This window comes from Papio anubis, chromosome 17 (genome assembly GCF_008728515.1).
Source record: "Papio anubis isolate 15944 chromosome 17, Panubis1.0, whole genome shotgun sequence".
In the NCBI taxonomy this organism is placed as follows: Eukaryota; Metazoa; Chordata; class Mammalia; order Primates; family Cercopithecidae; genus Papio; species Papio anubis.
The window spans coordinates 31,376,091-31,393,517 of record NC_044992.1 but is presented as its reverse complement, the minus strand read 5'-3'; the positions used below and the strand labels follow the sequence as shown (position 1 = coordinate 31,393,517).

Sequence of the window (17,427 nt, the reverse complement as noted above, 5' to 3'; positions counted from 1 at the left end):
GATTTTTAAGGAAGGGACTGAAAAGCTGACATTAATTCAAAGGGATACAATAAGTAGAATGGAGAGGAAATGAAACACTGAAAATGTTTATACTGAAACCTTTGGGATTTCCAAGGGACACATATGAAGAGTTTTGAGGATCCTGAAATTCACTAATAGCACCATAGCTATTAATGTGTTCCATAAAAGGCAGCAATATGTAATTCAAAATTTTGAGATGCTCCATTAAAATCCTTTATGAAAGTTACTTTATATCTGACAGTAAGCATAGGATAACAAAGATGTACTGTGGCTGGGGTGGGTCACTACTAACTGAGCTACCTTTATAAAATTACCAACTAGCATACAAGAATCAATTAGAACCTCAGTAAATGTGCAAATTACCACATACAATTTAAAGCTGCTTAAGAACAATAAACATCCATCCAGGATAACACAGTGAAGCCCCATATCTACCAAAAATGCAAAAATTAGCCGGGCGTGGTAGCATGCACCTATAGTCCCAGCTACTCAGAAGGCTGAGGCAGGAGAACTGCTTGAAGCCAGGAGGCAGAGGTTTCAGTGAGCCGAGATTGTACCACTGCACTCCAGCCTGGGTGACAGAGTGAGACTCCGTCTCAGGAAAAAAAAAAAAAAAAGAATAATAAACATATAAATGCCAAATGCCGGGTATTCTTTCTAGCTGCATTAGAATAAACACTATTAACATAAAAGTATCTAGAAGATTAAAAGATCTGAAAGTCCCAGGCAACTCAGTGAAACAAAAACTTATTACAACAATGTATGTATGCATTCTGGTAATTCATTCATACTGTAAGTATTTACTGAATATTAATTGCATGTAGGCATTACTCTGGGAACAAGTAGGAACAAAACATAAAATACAGACCAATGTGCATATATATGACATAGCACATGAACATTCATGACAATGCAAAATAAAACTAAAGTGTAAATATGAATGACATAAATAATAGAAGCTCAGATTGAGGAGATGGGGGAAGACATGCAGGGTCCACATCAGAGAGAGATATTATAGAGCTGGAACAGGGATTAGGTCTGGATATAGTAACAGTATATATGCATAATGAAGAGGAGCAAGAAATGCCCTTTAAGCACAGGACTGCAACATGCAGAAACTTAGATTAGTGACAGAATACGATAGATTCAGGGCATCTTGAAGTGCATGATTTGGCTGAAGTATAGAGTTCATAAAGGCTATTGGTGGAAGATAAAAAGTTGATAAGAAACGTGGGACAGAAGACAGAAGCCTGAAATGCCAAGTGTGTACTGCAAACTAGTTATGAAATGCATGCATTTGTTGTGAGAAAGAAAAAAAAGGAGGGAGGTACAGGATGATCTAGTACTGGAAGGTGAAAATACTGATTAACAAATATTGATCACTGCTATGTAGAACTACCCAATATTCATTCCATCCCAGCTAATTTTTCTAAGCCAATCATGGTAATCTCATGTCTTGGCAGTGGTTAGTTAGGAGATAGGTAAGCTTAAGCTAATGTGGGCCAGTTAGAAAAGAGAAATTTATTTAAAGTGTCTGGAAAAGAAGTTTCCTTGTTCTTGAGAGCAACAAAAAGCTAGCCTCTTAGATATGGTCAGTTCATTCAAAGTTATGCCCCCTTCTAGTCTAAACAACTTCCTATGTGGGCTAATACATTTCCTATAGTTAGTCAATTTATATTGGGGTTTCTGAATAATCCAGAGTTGGAGGCAGGGTGTGAATGAGGCTACAGATGAAGCAAGATTGGCCATGAGTTGATAGCAGAAGCTGGACAACAGATACATGGGGGCTTATTCTAGTTTTCTTTTTATTTTAGACATGTTTGAACTTTCTTCATAAAAAAAGAGAAAAACTGATTGGGATGATGGAAACGTTCTGAAATTAGTGGGATGGATGCCAAACACAGTGAATATACTAAAACCCACTGAATTGTACACTTTAAAACCAGAGAATTTCATATTATGTGAATTATATCTCAGTTAAATAAAATAAAATAAACAGTAACCAATTTCTGAGGAGCTTCATCTTAAGTGGAAACAGAGGCTTTGGATACTCAACATCTTTTACATTATATGTTTCTCAGATCTGTTAGCAAATATTTCATTGCCCATTCTTTTTAAACACCTGCTCTGGGCAGGGAGCTTGCCTGATTCCCTTACGGATGAGAGTCAACACTATGCCCGCCTGTTTCCTATTTTGGTTAGGGGGCAGGGAGGAAGATTATCACTGCACTACATATTATTATTGATATCCTATGGGGTACAGGACAGTGTACTAGGTGTTAAGGATCAGGTGAGCCCCCAAAAATCTAAATAAAGACTTCACAATTTAAAAGAGAAAGTAAAGCCAATGGTCGGTCATAGGCCACCATGCACAGACGAGTAGAAATTAGATGAGAGAAAAGAAGTTGGGCTAGAGTGATCATAAACGAGAATGAGGAGAATCTCAATAGTCAGGTTTCTAATTGAATGCTGGGTGGAAAATGGTGGTACTAAAAAGGACTTAAAATTGATGTGAGTTAAATCTAAATTTCCCATAAAAACTGCTGTAGGGTCTTAGCCAAGGTCCCAACCAAGCTTACCTGCTGAAAGTTTAAAATATAAATTACAAATGCAGTTAATAGAAATTTATAAACCTGTTGCTCAGTATAAAGGTTTCTAAAGGTTATATGTGTCCAGTAAACAGGTTACTATTCTAATCAAACATAAACAATTTAAAGTCATTCAGTGTTAAACAAAATGTGGGGAGTTATTCAGTATTATTAACAAAGGGCAAGTCTCTGAGGAAGATTCTTAAGGACTTGGAAAAGTAGCTATATCTACTTTTAAAAGAAGCGAGTTAGAACTATCTTAATAAAAGGACTATACCTGAGGAAAAGAGTAACAAAGACAGCTGGAGGAGGTCAGTAAACAATGGGGCAAAGACCACCTAAGAAAAAGCGTAGGGTTTTATAAATAGCAGCTGGTCAATGACCAGAAAAAAACGAGACAGTGTCTTGCGCACCGTTTAGCAAAAAAACTAAATGTGTTACATAGTTGTTTAAGAGAATAAATTGGGTTACTTATTTTAAATACTTTATTATTAACATTTAAACAACCAAATGACTGCTGTAAACACGAGTACACTAAATCACTAAGTTGAGGACTGAAAAGAATTGACTCCCTGACCATGGCTTGAGATCGTTATCTAGACCATATTTGATCATTAGCATCACTGAAAATTGGTCTTACACTCTCACTGTATTCTGTCATTATTACCTGACATCTTGGTCAAAAAATGTCACTTTTAGAAAGCTGGAGGAATCATGCTGGAACAAAAAAACAAAAATGTAGAGAAGAAAAAAACAAAATACAAAGCAGACTAAACAAACGAAAAATTCTAAACAAGGTATTGAAAGGAGATACATTCTTCTTTATGAATCATTCTTTTGTTTGTTTGTTTGTTTGTTTTTTGTTTTGAGACGGAGTCTCACTCTGTTACCCAGGCTAGAGTGCAGTGGCACGATCTCCGCTCACTGCAACTTCTGCCTCCCGGGTTCAAGCAATTCTTCTGCCACAGCCTCCCGAGTAGCTGGGATCACAGGCGGGCACCACCATGCTCGGCTAATTTTTTGTACTTTTTTGACAGAGATGGGATTTCACCGTGCTGGCCAGGCTGGTCTCGAACTCCTGACCTCATGATCCCCGCTCCTCGGCCTCCCAAAGTGCTAGAATTACAGGCGTGAACCACTGTGCCCTGACCAAATCATTTTTTTAAGAAGATACATCAGTCAGGGGAAAGCAAAAATGTAAAAAGAGACAGCAGTTAGGAGTCTGTGAGATGTTGCTGGGGTGCTGGCATTCGGAATGGAGAGGAGTGGAAGGTTTCTAGATGTGGAATATAAATGATATAAGTTGGTGAAGAATTAGATGCGGCATGCGTGAAAGGAGAGATTTCAAGGATAACCTCTAGATTCTTTTTTTTTTTTTTTTTTTTTGAGACGGAGTCTCACAGGTCACCCAGGTTGGAGTGCAGTGGCGCGATCTCCGCTCACTGCAAGCTCCCGCCCCGTTCAGGGCTATTCTCCCGCCTCAGCCTCCTGAGCAGCTGGGACTACAGGTCACCACCTCAGCCCCGGCTTATTTTTGTATTTTTAGTAGAGACGGGTTTCACCTGCAGTTAGCCAGGATGGTCTCATCTCCTGACCTCGCGGATCCACCGCCTCGCCTCCCAAAGTGCTGGGATTACAGGCTTGAGCCACCAGCATCCGCCATAACCCTAGATTCTGTCTTGAGTAGGTAGTTTGTGGAGTCATTTAAAGAGATGGGGCCAGGCGCAGTGGCTCACGCCTGTTATCCCCACACTTTGGGAGGCAGAGGCGGGCAGATCACCTGAGGTTAGGAGTTCAAGACCAGCCTGGCCAACATAGTGAAACTCCATCTCTACTAGAAACACAAAAACCAGCCAGGCGTGGTGCCGCGTACCTGTGATACCAGTTACTCAGAAGGCTGGGGTAGGAGAATTGCTTGAATCCAGCAGGCAGACGTTGCAGTGAACTGAGATCATACCACAGCACTCCAGCCCGGGTGACAGAGTGGGACTCAGTCACACAAACACACACAAATACTCACGCCTATAATCCCAGCACTTTGGGAGTCCAAGGCGGGAGGATCACTTGAGGTCACGAGTTCGAGACCAGCTTGGCCAACATGTTGAAACCTCGGCTCTACTAATAATACAAAGAGTTGCTGGGTCTGGTGGCGGGCGCCTGTCACCCCAGCTACTCAGGAGGCTGAGGCAGGAGAATTGCTTGAACCCAGGAGACAGAGGTTGCAGTGAGCCGAGATCACACCACTGCACTCCAGCCTGGGTGACACAGCGAGACTCCGTCTCAAAAAATAAAATAAAAAATAAATGAAATAAAGAGCTGAGAAAGAATAGGGGTGAGAGCAGGATTAGCGAGTGAGATGAAGAGCTGCAATTCAGACCCAAGTAGGCAGCTGGCTGTACTCTAGGTATATCTCCTGGCACCTCCTGGCAGGTACTCAGTAAATATGTGTCATATTTTCTAAACAGATACATCAGGCATAATCCAAGTTTGCAAAAGTTTTCATTTTGTTATACAATTTTTTATTGATACTGACAAAGAGAAGACAAAAACATATTTCCACTATGTAACTGGAACATATTTTCTCACTATTTTTTAAAAGGTGTGCAAGAAAAAGGTCAGAGGGTTGTTTTATATTCAAGATACACTATAGAATTTTTGGGGTTTTTTTTACTTGGAATATATTGGTTTATGTTTTATTGTGTCAAAAATCACTTTTAGTTTAACCACCAATCTTACTTTAAAATGCTTTTAAATATTGAAAAGCTGTCAAGGCTACAGTAGAAGAAACAAGTTTTTTTCTTTTCTTTTCTTTCTTTTTTTTTTTTAATTATACTTTAAGTTCTAGGGTACATGTGCACAACGTGCAGGTTTGTTACATATGTATACATGTGCCATGTTGGTGTGCTGCACCCATTAACTTGTCATTTACATTAGGTATATCTCCTAATGCTATCCCTCCCCCCTTCCCCCAACCCACAATAGGCCCTGGTGTGTGATGTCCCCCTTCCTGTGTCCAAGTGATCTCATTGATTAATTCCCACCTATGAGTGAGAACATGCGGTGTTTGGTTTTCTGTTCTTGCGATAGTTTGCTAAGAACGATGGTTTCCACTTGCATCCATGTCCCTACAAAGGACATGAACTCATCCTTTTTTATGGCTGCATAGTATTCCATGGTGTATATGTGCCACATTTTCTTAATCCAGTCTGTCACTGATGGACATTTGGGTTGATTCCACGTCTTTGCTATTGTGAATAGGGCTGCAATAAACATATGTGTGCATGTGTCTTTGCAGCAGCCTGATTTATAATCCTTTGGGTATATCCCCAGTAATGGGATGGCTGGGTCAAATGGTATTTCTAGTTCTAGATCCTTGAGGAATCGCCACACTGTTTTTCACAATGGTTGAACTAGTTTACAGTCCCACTAACAGTGTAAAAGTGTTCCTATTTCTCCACATCCTTTCCAGCACCTGTTGTTTCCTGATTTTTTAATGATTGTCATTCTAACTGGTGTGAGATGGTATCTCATTGTGGTTTTGATTTGCATTTCTCTGATGGCGAGTGATGATGAGCATTTTTTCATGTGTCCGTTGGCTGTATGAATGTCTTCTTTTGAGAAGTGTTTGTTCATATTCTTTGCCCACTTTGTGATGGGGTTGTTTGTTTTAAAGAGAAGACAAGAAAAGGGAGATTATATTACATTACACTGAGTCCTTCATTATCTGTTGCACCCTAATGTGTCAAGTCTTGGTATAACAAACTGCTAAGCAAACTTGAGACTGCAAGTCAAAACTGTCTGAGTTGCAATAAAAAAATAAGCTAATAATAAAAAGTATAATTTGTACACCTGTACTAGGATTCCTAAAAATAAGGATGAGAGAACATGTATTATAAAAATATAAATGACAAACTATAGCTGAATGTATACCAACGTTTTTCCATCCAAAAACTTTATATAATCTAAAAGAAGAGAGATACAGGATTAGATTAAAATCACAGATGAAATTTAATTGAAAGGTGGTGCCAACTTCAGAAAGATCAGGAAAAGAATACATAATCAGATTCAAGTAGTTAGAAATATAAGCAAAGCATCAAAAGGTGGAATTGCTTGAAAAGTGCAGTGAGTATTAGGTTTAGGGAGAATATAATCTGAAAAACAAGTATTTATTGCATGTAATGTGATCTCACATGAGACCCTACATACAATCCCAAGTAATGACAGTGAATTACATGCAACAGTACATGTAGTCCCCTCAAAAGGGAAACCTAAATATTACATATGATGCTCATTCCACATGAACATATTAATCCTTTCATTCAAATCACTCCCTAGTTCTCATTTCCTACCTGAGACTGTTGAGATCAAGATCATCTGTATCAAAATCCAAAAGAGGCTGCGGCGTGTCACTCGGACCATGAGACTGCAACACAGATGAACTGGATGAGATGACTGTGGTTTGGCCTGAGGGATGGATGGTTTTGAACTGGAACTGTGGACCCATCCACAGACGTCTGTGGGGTCCAGTGTGTGTTACAATTTCAACCTGGAACAGAGTAGCAATGATGATTTAAATGGTTTGTGATCCTGATTTGAGAGACTTCACAATCCCCCATTCTTCCTCTCAACACCCGCATTCTTCAAGAAGCCCATGTTAAAGTGGGAAAGGGATAGGGCACCCATAATTAAAAGGTGATGATAGTCACAGCTGCAGACATTCAAAATATCCCTCTACTGCTTTTCATCAACAAAACCAAAAAATACACTTTGTGTACATATACATACACAGACACACAAGCGCACCTCACACACATATACAACACAAAAATCACATGAAAGTAAAAGGATCAGTTTCTTGCCTCGTATAACTAGTGTCAGCTCCCTAGGGTCTACCTTTTCGTTCACTCTAGACAGTACTTACCATGTTGTGGGCATGCACTGAATACTACACCTATTAATCCACAGATTAAAAGTAATTCCTTCACTGAGGATCAAGCTTATGACAAATGTGAAGTTGTTCTTGAACTATGCAAGGAAAAGTAAAGGTCTGAAATAATTTTAATGCCCAAAGCCACTTTCTTTCCGCAATAAAATATTATAATATTTACTATACTGCCCTAATATTACTCCAATCCACTTTTAAATGAAAAAATTATTTTATACTTTCTCTCAAACTAGATTTTTGTCTTCCAAATACCATTAATTAGTGTGTTTTCTCAACTGCCACAAATATCAACACAGGCATTTTATGTGCTACAAAACAGAAATACCAAAATGCTTTATGAATTTAATGCTCAATGGAGGGCGTAGGGAATATTGCCGATATTTTATTAAACATTATAAAGTCAAAGAAGTGGGTAGAAAACACTTGGAAAAACCTGAAAATATATATATTACATGTTTTTTTTTTTAAACAAATAATCAACTCGAATGAGAAACTAAATATGCAAATTAGTTTAAATGTCTTGTCATTGGTACATCCACACCTGTGCAAGTCAATGTAATTGACTTCCCACGTGCCTTATTTTTGTCCTGAGTTCTTTTATGGTTAATCACATTTCTCTGATTCTGGTGATTAATTCTTAACAAAACATAACTGAAAAGGTTCACAGAGTGTAGCCCTGTGAGTCCAAAAGGGCAGAAGCATCATGGTCTTTGGAACAATATTCACATTCCCACTAATCACAGGGAGAAAAATGCTCAGATTGAGGACAGTGATTTCTGATTCAAGTAGTTGTATTCAGCAATGTAAATTAGGCCACAGATAAAGCATTCTGTGTATTTTAAGCTCAAAACCATCAGTGTCACAGAGCCGAGAGGTAAACAGATGCCTGTGCAATTTCACCGAGGCGATGGCCAGATGTTCCTATTCACTCTCCTGCTGTGTGCCGGACAAACATATTGTATATACTTTCACACTGACAGCACACATTACCCCTTTTCCTAATTGAAAAGTTGAAGTGAAGGACAGTGGTTTCTCTGCCAGCATTCCTTGGACAACATTTTGATTCTGGAAAAAACACACGCATTTTGGGTTTACTTTATCTTCCTATCATTAAGAAAGGATGGACCACCACATGCCAGGAACTGAAAAACTTCCTGTGAATATTTTTGGTGTGATGAAATAAATACATGTTACCTAGCCACTCTTTGATTTTCCAGTTTACTTTACTTTTGATTTTCCAGACTTTAGTTTTCAGGCTACCCTCCTTGAGACTCCTTGAGAAAGAAATGAAACTACAAATGGCCTCCACATTTTCTGAGGCACCTGTCCAATGAAAAGCTGCCAGATTGGTAATCTGAGATAGGTCATTAGCTTCACAAAATGATGTCGGACTTGAGGAAGACATAACAGCATTTGTAACACAGTCATTTGTAATCCCATCATTTTGAAATCTGCCCAAGTATCTTTTATTTCAAAGCCCTTGAGATGAAGACAGCTTCACCTGGCAAGGGGAGGGATGGTCAGTGAAGCTGTTGGAGACTGGGCATGGTGGCTCTTGCCTGTAATCCCAGCACTTTGGGAGGCCAACACAGGAGGATTGCTTGAGCCTCGGAGTTCAAGATCAGTCTAAGCAACAGAGGGAGATCCTATCTCTACATTAAAAAACAAACAAACAAACAAACAAATTAGCCAGCATGGTGATGCATGCCTGCAGTCCCAGCAATGTTGTAGGGCTGGTTTAGAGACCACTAAAAGCAGCATCACATGGGCTTAGGAAAGGAAACCCAGAGGGCACCATCAGAACTTCTGTAGGGTAGACTGTTATATTTCCAATAGTGAAAGTATGAACTCAATCTTCGGAAAATGCTGGCTCCACAAAACAAATCCCAAAGATTGTTGAGTGGCTTCACTGTTTCATCAAGGTCAACTTTTATTTTAAACCTGATGAAAATGTGCTCCAAAGAGCCTATTTAAATTCCAAAGTCCTAGCTGGTCACAGTGGCTCACGCCTATAATCCCAGCACTTTCGGAGGCCAAGATGGGTGGATCACTTGAAGTCAGGAGTTCAAGACCAACCTGGCCAACATGGCGAAACCCTGTCTCTACTAAAAATACAAAAACTAGCCAGGCAGGGTGGCACATGCCTGTAATCCCAGCTACTCAAGAAGCTGAGGCACAAAAATCACTTGAAACCAGGAAGCAGAGGTTGCAGTGAGCCAAGGTCATGTCACTGTACTCCAGCCTGGGTGACAGAGCAAGACTCTGCCTCAAAAATTAATTAATTGCTTTCAAGGCCCTAAGGCTTTAAATGGATTGGATTGTGTGAAAAATACATAGATTTTATGCCATGTGTATGGAAGCTAACATATATATACACACATACACACACAAATATGTATAATGTATATATAATATGTATATGTACACCTGCAGCAGTATTTGTGGAGTAATTTGTAATATGGAAAGACAACTAATTCTTGATAATCCAACAAAGAGTTACCAATTCTCCCCATTTACCTCTAAGAAAAAGAATAAAAACAGTAAATTTGTTTTATTTTACTTTAATACTCTCAATATTTCAGAGTTTTACCTGGGAAAGCCATTCTTCATCTTCCTGTCCACTATGGTCAGAAGCTAAACTGTCATAAGACCCATGTCGAGTAATGGGCCCAGGACTTCCAGGGGGAACCACTAAAGGAGAAAGAAAATAGATTTAAACCACTTTATTCCATGCAGTGGAAAAACAGACATGGGCACAACCATTTTGGATACTATGGTAATCTATAAGATAAAATATAATACTTTAAAGCACAGAGGCAATTCAAACAATTATTGAACAAGTAAGAATGAAGTTCTTAGGAATAAGATACTTTAAAAAATATCTACAGGAATTTAGTAATGACATCTTCTTGCAATAAAAGAAATAAACAACTAATTACATGCTAATAGCAAAAGTACACTGAAGAGCAGCGACAAATCTGTTCATTGGGGGATGATATTAGGATTCTTTAAAAGAGTTTATTTAGTAGCTTCATATAAATGCTAGGCATAAAAAATGCACATTTAATTGAAAAAATGCTTTCAGTCCTGAAAAAAATCATTTATCCAGAGAAATACATCATCTTTCTTAGATACCTGGGTAGTTTTCATGATTCTTAAGTGGTATGACATAGTCAAATTATAAACAGCCTACTTTTTCACTCAAATAGGAACATTTGCTTAGTAAAACAATACAATGATTCAAAAACATTTACTGAATTCCTAATATGAACCAGACATTATCTCCTCAAAATCTTAGTCTCTTCTTTGGAAGCTACGACTCACCCACTCTGTCTCTATATCTCTAAAGGTATTTTTTTCTTTTTTTCTTTTCTTTTCTTTTTTTTTTTAACAGCACTTTTAGGTTCACAGCAAAGTAGAGCTAAAGATACAGATATTTCCCATATAACCCCCCAACCTCATACATGATTTTATTTAATCTTTTTTTTTTTCTTAAGAGATAGGATGTTGCTATGTCACCCAGGCTGGAGTGCAGTGGCATGATCATAGCTCACCATAACCTCAAACTTCTGGGCTCAAACCATCTTCTCACCTTAGTCTAATAAGTAGCTGAGACTACAGGCGTGAGCTACCATGCCTGTCCAAAATTTTCTTTTTTGTAGAGACAGGATCTCACAATGTTGACCAGGCTGGTGTCAAACTCCTGGCCTCAAGTGATCCTCTGGCTTTGGCTCTCAGAGTGCTGGGATTATAGGCATGAACTACCACGCCTGGCCTACCATTTTAATACCCAGAGAAATCAAGCAATGAAGTACTGGGAGGAATAGAGAAAAACAGGGGAGGTAAGTAGGAAGAAAAGTAAGAAAGTAAGAGATGATCATTAAAGAAGTGTAGAAGAAATAGAGAAGAATGACAAGCTGAAAACAACCTTCATAATTTCCACCACCCAGAGACATTTATATATACACATCAACACAAAAAAAGTTCCTTGAGTTAGATTCCTCCATATGAAATCAGAGGATGTAAATATACAAATTTCTTAATATGTATTCCCAGAGTTATACACTTACCCAAGCAGTGAAAGAGAATGCCAACCTCATTGAGTTCTTGCTAGAACAAGGTAGTATTTTGAAAAACTATATCTTAGTGAAACAGATACAAATAAAGTAGACAAAGCATAACCTAGGGCAAGATTTTAAAAGACACAGACTCACAAAAAGCTTATCTTAACTTGCTGCAAGAGGAGAAATGCTAATTCAGTGAATTACTCAACAGAGGCATACATAGTATTAAAGTGTAAGATCTGCAGTAGTCAAAACTTTTAGCTGCTAGTTCTTCAAAATCATAGTTTTACAGCCAACAGGTATGGTGGCATTTGTACAAAACACAAATGATCACAAAAGCATACACCTACATTCTTTTGATGACAAATGATATCAAGAAGAAAAGAATACCACAATATCTATTATTTCAGCATTCTTTTGGAAATAATTGATACACATTGAAAGGCTGATAAGTAATGATGTTTTCAAAAGGTTATCTTCACACCACCAAATTCTACATTAATTCTTACTACAGAAGAGAACATGAGGATCCTTGAAATTCCCACCCCTTAAATACTAGTGAAAAATGTGAATATGGACAAATATGTAGAGGCTGGAAAGCAGATGAGGGCAGAGAAGATTTTAAAGAGGTGAGGTAATATGTTATACAAATATCTGAAGGAAAAGTGTGACAAAGGGAATGTTAAGTACAAAGATTTTGAGAAATAAAGGGAATCAGTAACAGTTAGGAAGCCACTGTGGTTGGGTGGGGTAAGCCATGCTGTGAGTGCAAGATGAGTCAGTAAGGCAAAGGAGGTAGGACCAGCAGATTACTGTGGGCTTTTCCTTTCTTTTTTTTTTCTTTTTCCTTTTTTTTTTTTTTTTTTTTTTTTTTTTTTTAGTAATAAAGCTCGAGTAATATGATGGAAAGCAATTGGAAATTTTTAAGTAGAAGTGAGCAACCGCACCTTACGTAACTAGCTGGTACCTAACGTGAATTTCTCCAAAAGTTTATGTTGTGTTTTATATTTGCTGAGCCTAGACTAGTACATGTCACAGAATAAGCACTCAATAAGTATTTACTGGGTGGTTGGAGTTTGGGATTCTGTACTAAGTAAGCAATGGCACTACAATGGCTGGACACTTGTTTATCCATCAACAAAATAGGGATAATGTATTATAACGTCTGGGATTAGCTTCAAAATAACCCAGTGGCAGGGATAGAGGTGGGAAGTAGAATTACAGATGAAAACAAGATTGGTCATTAGTTGATTATTGTCATAGCTGACTCATAGGTACATGGAGGCTCATTATACTATTATTTTCTAGTTTTGTATATGTTTGGAATTTTCCACAGTGAGAAGGGAGAAAGATCCTCTCTGCCCTCATTAACTTTCCAAGGGAAGTAATAAAGATTCCAAATATACATCTAGAAATAGTATCATAAATATGCATCCCAAAATCCTAAAGAGATTGTAAGAATTTCCATCCCCTCTTTTCACTAAAAATAGTTTTCTAATTAAGCATGCTTGGAAGCCATCAGAAGACGGGCAATATAAAAAAAAAATCTGGTGGGATAATATTTTTCAACATGAAATAAATATCCTTCCTTGGCCCCACCATTTTTTCCATGTTTGATACATTTTTATTACTAAATTGGGTAAAAGCACAAACATCAAAACAGGAGAAGCTTAAAACTAGAAGCTAACTATAATCCAAATAATTTTGAAAAGTCTGAAAGAAGAGTGCAATAAGGGAACATATTTTTTCACAATAAATTAATCATTACTTGGCACTGTGGTGTTAAACATACAACTAGATATATTTCTGTTCATAATTGGTAATGTAATATATTTATTAAAATCTGTTGGTCTTCCTATTATATTCAGTATTGGATTCTCTACAGGGTTTTAGGAATTACAATATGTAGCATGGAATACCTTAGAACAGTCCCAACAGTATACCGAGCCAGAACCTGCTTCATCCAAATGTGGTCCTCAGACCATCAACATTGACTTCCCTGGCAGAGCTTGTTAGAAATAAATAATTTCAGGCTCCACCCACCCAGCCCTACTGAATGACAATCTGTATTTCAACAAGATCCCTAGGTAATTTCATTACACATTAGAATTTCAGAGCTGTGTTATACAGGAGTATACTCACTGCCATTCCTCTAAAATAGATCAGTAGTAAAAGTTTGGAGAATCTACATTATTCTTTAAAAGGAAAAATATGAAAAACTGGTTTTCATTTGAGAGCTTAGGAGGAAAATAATTAGCTACTTATTACCATTTCTAAAATCTAGACAAGAAAATTCTGAAATAAGCATGGTTATTATGAGATTGTTAGCTATAAATTATTAGAAAATTTAAAATAGAAAGGTACTATCATTTTCATAGGATTTACTTTTTGTCCACTTGTTATCCTTCTAAACTCTTCACTATAACCTCGAATTTCAGTATAAATGGCCATGATAGCAGAAAAGCCAAGCTCTGTTTGCCATGGCTGATGTTGGGGGACATATCAAGCCAGTACGTGCATAAGTTAAAGTGACAGATCTAAAATGTTCAGCTTACCAGTATTTAACACTTTTCTTAGTTTTTGTTGTAGTTGTTGTTGTTTTAGTCAAAGGTGGTTGAGTGTTTGGAAATGACCTTAGGTGGCTTTTGTTTTACAGATATGACCTGCCAGCATCACAAAACTTTTGGACAAAGAAATCAGTAAGTCTCTTGATTTTAGTCAGTCTACATATAGTACTGAAAAGCTTTGTGACAAGTAATTCTTTCTAATGTTACCAGGCTGCCTGTGTAAATACAGAAGGCCAGCCTAGGAGACAGGATAAATTATCTGTGGGAAGGGCTCATAGTCAATAGCCAATATTCTAGTTTAAAATTCGTTCTCAAATGCTTTGTGCACAAAAAGATAAAAATAAACTAAGTTTTTGCTCTTTTCATATAGCATAAATTTTCTTAGTTTGTACTAACACATTATCATACTACAAAGGTAATTTCGTGGAAGAATGTTCCTTTTGATATTGAATGATCTGAAATTACACAAATAGAACTATACATTCAAAAAAATTCTCAGGCCGGGCACGGTGGCTCAAGCCTGTAATCCCAGCACTTTGGGAGGCCGAGACGGGCGGATCACGAGGTCAGGAGATCGAGACCATCCTGGCTAACATGGTGAAACCCCTTCTCTACTAAAAAGTACAAAAAACTAGCCGGGCGAGGTGGCGGGCGCCTGTAGTCCCAGCTACTCCGGAGGCTGAGGCAGGAGAATGGCTTAAACCCGGGAGGCGGAGCTTGCAGTGAGCTGAGATCCATCCACTGCACTCCAGCCTGGGCAACAGAGCCAGACCCCGTCTCAAAAAAAAAAAAAAAATTCTCATGTGAATAACAAAAAAGACAAGTTCAACAACAACAAAAAAGTTTCCTTTCTTTCTTTTTTTTTTTTTGACACAGGGTCTCACTCTGTCACCCACGCTGGAGTGCAGTGGCATGATCTCGGCTCACTGCAACCTCCACCTTGTGTTCAAGCGATCCTCCCACCTCAGCCTCCCGAGTAGCTGGAATTACAGGTGTGCGCCACCATGCCCGGCTAATTTTTGTATTTTGAGTAGAGACGGGGTTTTGCCATGTTGGCCAGGCTGGTCTTGAACTCCTAACCTCAAGTGATCCACCCGCCTCAGCCTCCCAAAGTGCTGAGATTACAGGCATGAGCCACCACACCTGGCCTGAAAGTTTTGCTTTCTTGCAGGTGGACACTGAATAGTAGGTCTAATTTGGTTTTTGTTTTAAAAGTCCCCCCAAAAAAGCAGCTTAAAACCTAATTAAAATGAATTTTAAAATCTGTGCACTAAAATACCAGTCTCTGGCACCATTTTCTGTTTTCTGTCCTTGTGGTACAGGTTCTTCTCTGTTTCTTCTTTTGTTCTTTTCACTGGCTCAGCTGCACCATTCTCCATCACATTCATCATCACTACCAAATTCAGTTTACCTGCCCTGAAACTGTACTTTCCCTTTCGCAAACCCAGGCTGGGCAGCTTTATTACTCTTTCCTTTTCCTGTAAATCTGCAACCTTCGACTTCCATTTATTTGGGGATTCTTGTTGATCTTGCATGATTTTTTTCAATGCTTCTTTTTCATCTCTCCTTCTACTATTTCCCAAGTCACTTCTTTGGTTTTTTAATTGTGGGTTACCATTATTTGTGTCTTTGGCTTTACTTAATGCTTCTTTGGCTTTTTCTTTAAATAGAATTATCCTCTCTTTTGCTCCTCTGCCAAAGTCTATCCCTTTTATTTCACCACTTGCATTTATTTATGTTAAAAATTTTCTCCCAATCCAGGTAGGAAGAACATTCTATGTTTACTGCCTTGGGAAGGAATGACATACCAGTTCATATGGAAAAAAGAATTTACAACCGTGATAAAAGGAAAGTATGATAAGAGCAAAGTTTCCATGCTTCTAACCACTCAAACACTAGGAATGATACCCTGAGATTGGAGCAAGATTGGCAGAGACAGAAAGGGGAAAAAAGAGAGTCACATAGAGGAGTGGGAAACAACAGAATCCCAGAAAAAGTTTTAGGGACCAATGACTGTGAAAACTTACGTCTTCATTCTTGGGCAGAGTTAAGGGAAGTGGCAAGAGATCCCACATGGTACAAGAGTAGAAACGGTGTGCACATAGTGTGTCTGTACAGCCAGGTCTGTGACAACCTTATCATGTTCCCCATAGCTTGGAGGAGAATAATGTTTCATACATGTACAAGAATAATACAGACATAGTCCAGAGAACTGACAGGAGCTGGATGAGAAACAACAATGGATGCTGCAGAGACCTATATGAACCAATGACGAATGATCTGGTGGGGAAATGGGACATGTCAGTGGTGGCAATTAGGGCAAAATGTCCCCAAATCCCTTACCTCATACTTTTATACCCTGTAAACCCTAGAGAATTTAGATGTAACTTTGGAGGCGGTATAATTGATTGAGATTAATTTTTCCACCTTTCTTCAAATGGAGGTACTAAAAAAACCTAATAGAGTTTATTTAAAGAAAAATAAAGTTACATATCTTGCAAATCCAAGTTCAATGGACCAAGATACAAAATAGCTACCCTAAAGAAAAATGTTTAGTATCTTTATATTTACCAACTGTCCTTAGATAATTAATAAACTTGGTACAAGGATATAAATCTTGCCATGTTCTTAGTACAGTAATTTTCAAACACACCTTATCTGCCAAACTGAAAAGGAAATACTATCAATTTACTTTAGAGAGTACAACTTCAAAAGTACTGCCTCTACTAGACACAGGCATTTGCTAAATATAGATCAAGAAGCAAGGGCAGGTTGAGTAGATCATTATGAGGTAACTGTGAGCCTGTCTGTTTTTAGTGTTTATAAGCAAATCATGTTTACAGTAAGTAAATAAGAGCTTAAAAAAAATCACTAACGGTATTTTTCTTATAGGAATATATGGGCTTCTGTGTATTATATGTGTGTGTGTGTCTACACACACACACACACACACAAACACACACACACACACACACATATATATATATTTTTGAGATGGAGTCTTGCTCTGTTACCAGGCTGGTGGTATATAGCAGCGTGATCTCTGCTCACTGCAGCCTCCGCCTCCTGGGTTCAAGTGATTCTCCTGCCTCAGCCTCCCAAGTAGCTGGGATTACAGGTGCATACCACCACGCCCAGCTAATTTTTGTATTTTTAGTAGAGACAGGGTTCCACCACGTTGGCCAGGATGGTCTTGATCTTTTGACCTCATGATCTGCCCACCTCAGCCTCCCAAAATGCTG

At 38.3% G+C, this 17,427-nt stretch overlaps 1 protein-coding gene across 13 annotated transcripts in view; it reads right to left on the bottom strand.

Annotated features, from left to right (window-relative positions):
- Nucleotides 1–17,427, bottom strand: part of BCAS3 (BCAS3 microtubule associated cell migration factor) — a 704,563-nt gene that overhangs the window by 312,839 nt on the left and 374,297 nt on the right. For all 13 annotated transcript variants that reach the window (XM_017950665.3, XM_017950664.3, XM_017950669.3 and 10 more), the window contains 2 exons: nt 10,145–10,245; nt 6,959–7,155 (listed from right to left, as the gene is read on the bottom strand). In XM_017950665.3, coding sequence (XP_017806154.1) covers nt 6,959–7,155; nt 10,145–10,245 — 298 coding nt within the window. The remainder of the gene's footprint in view (nt 1–6,958; nt 7,156–10,144; nt 10,246–17,427) is intronic.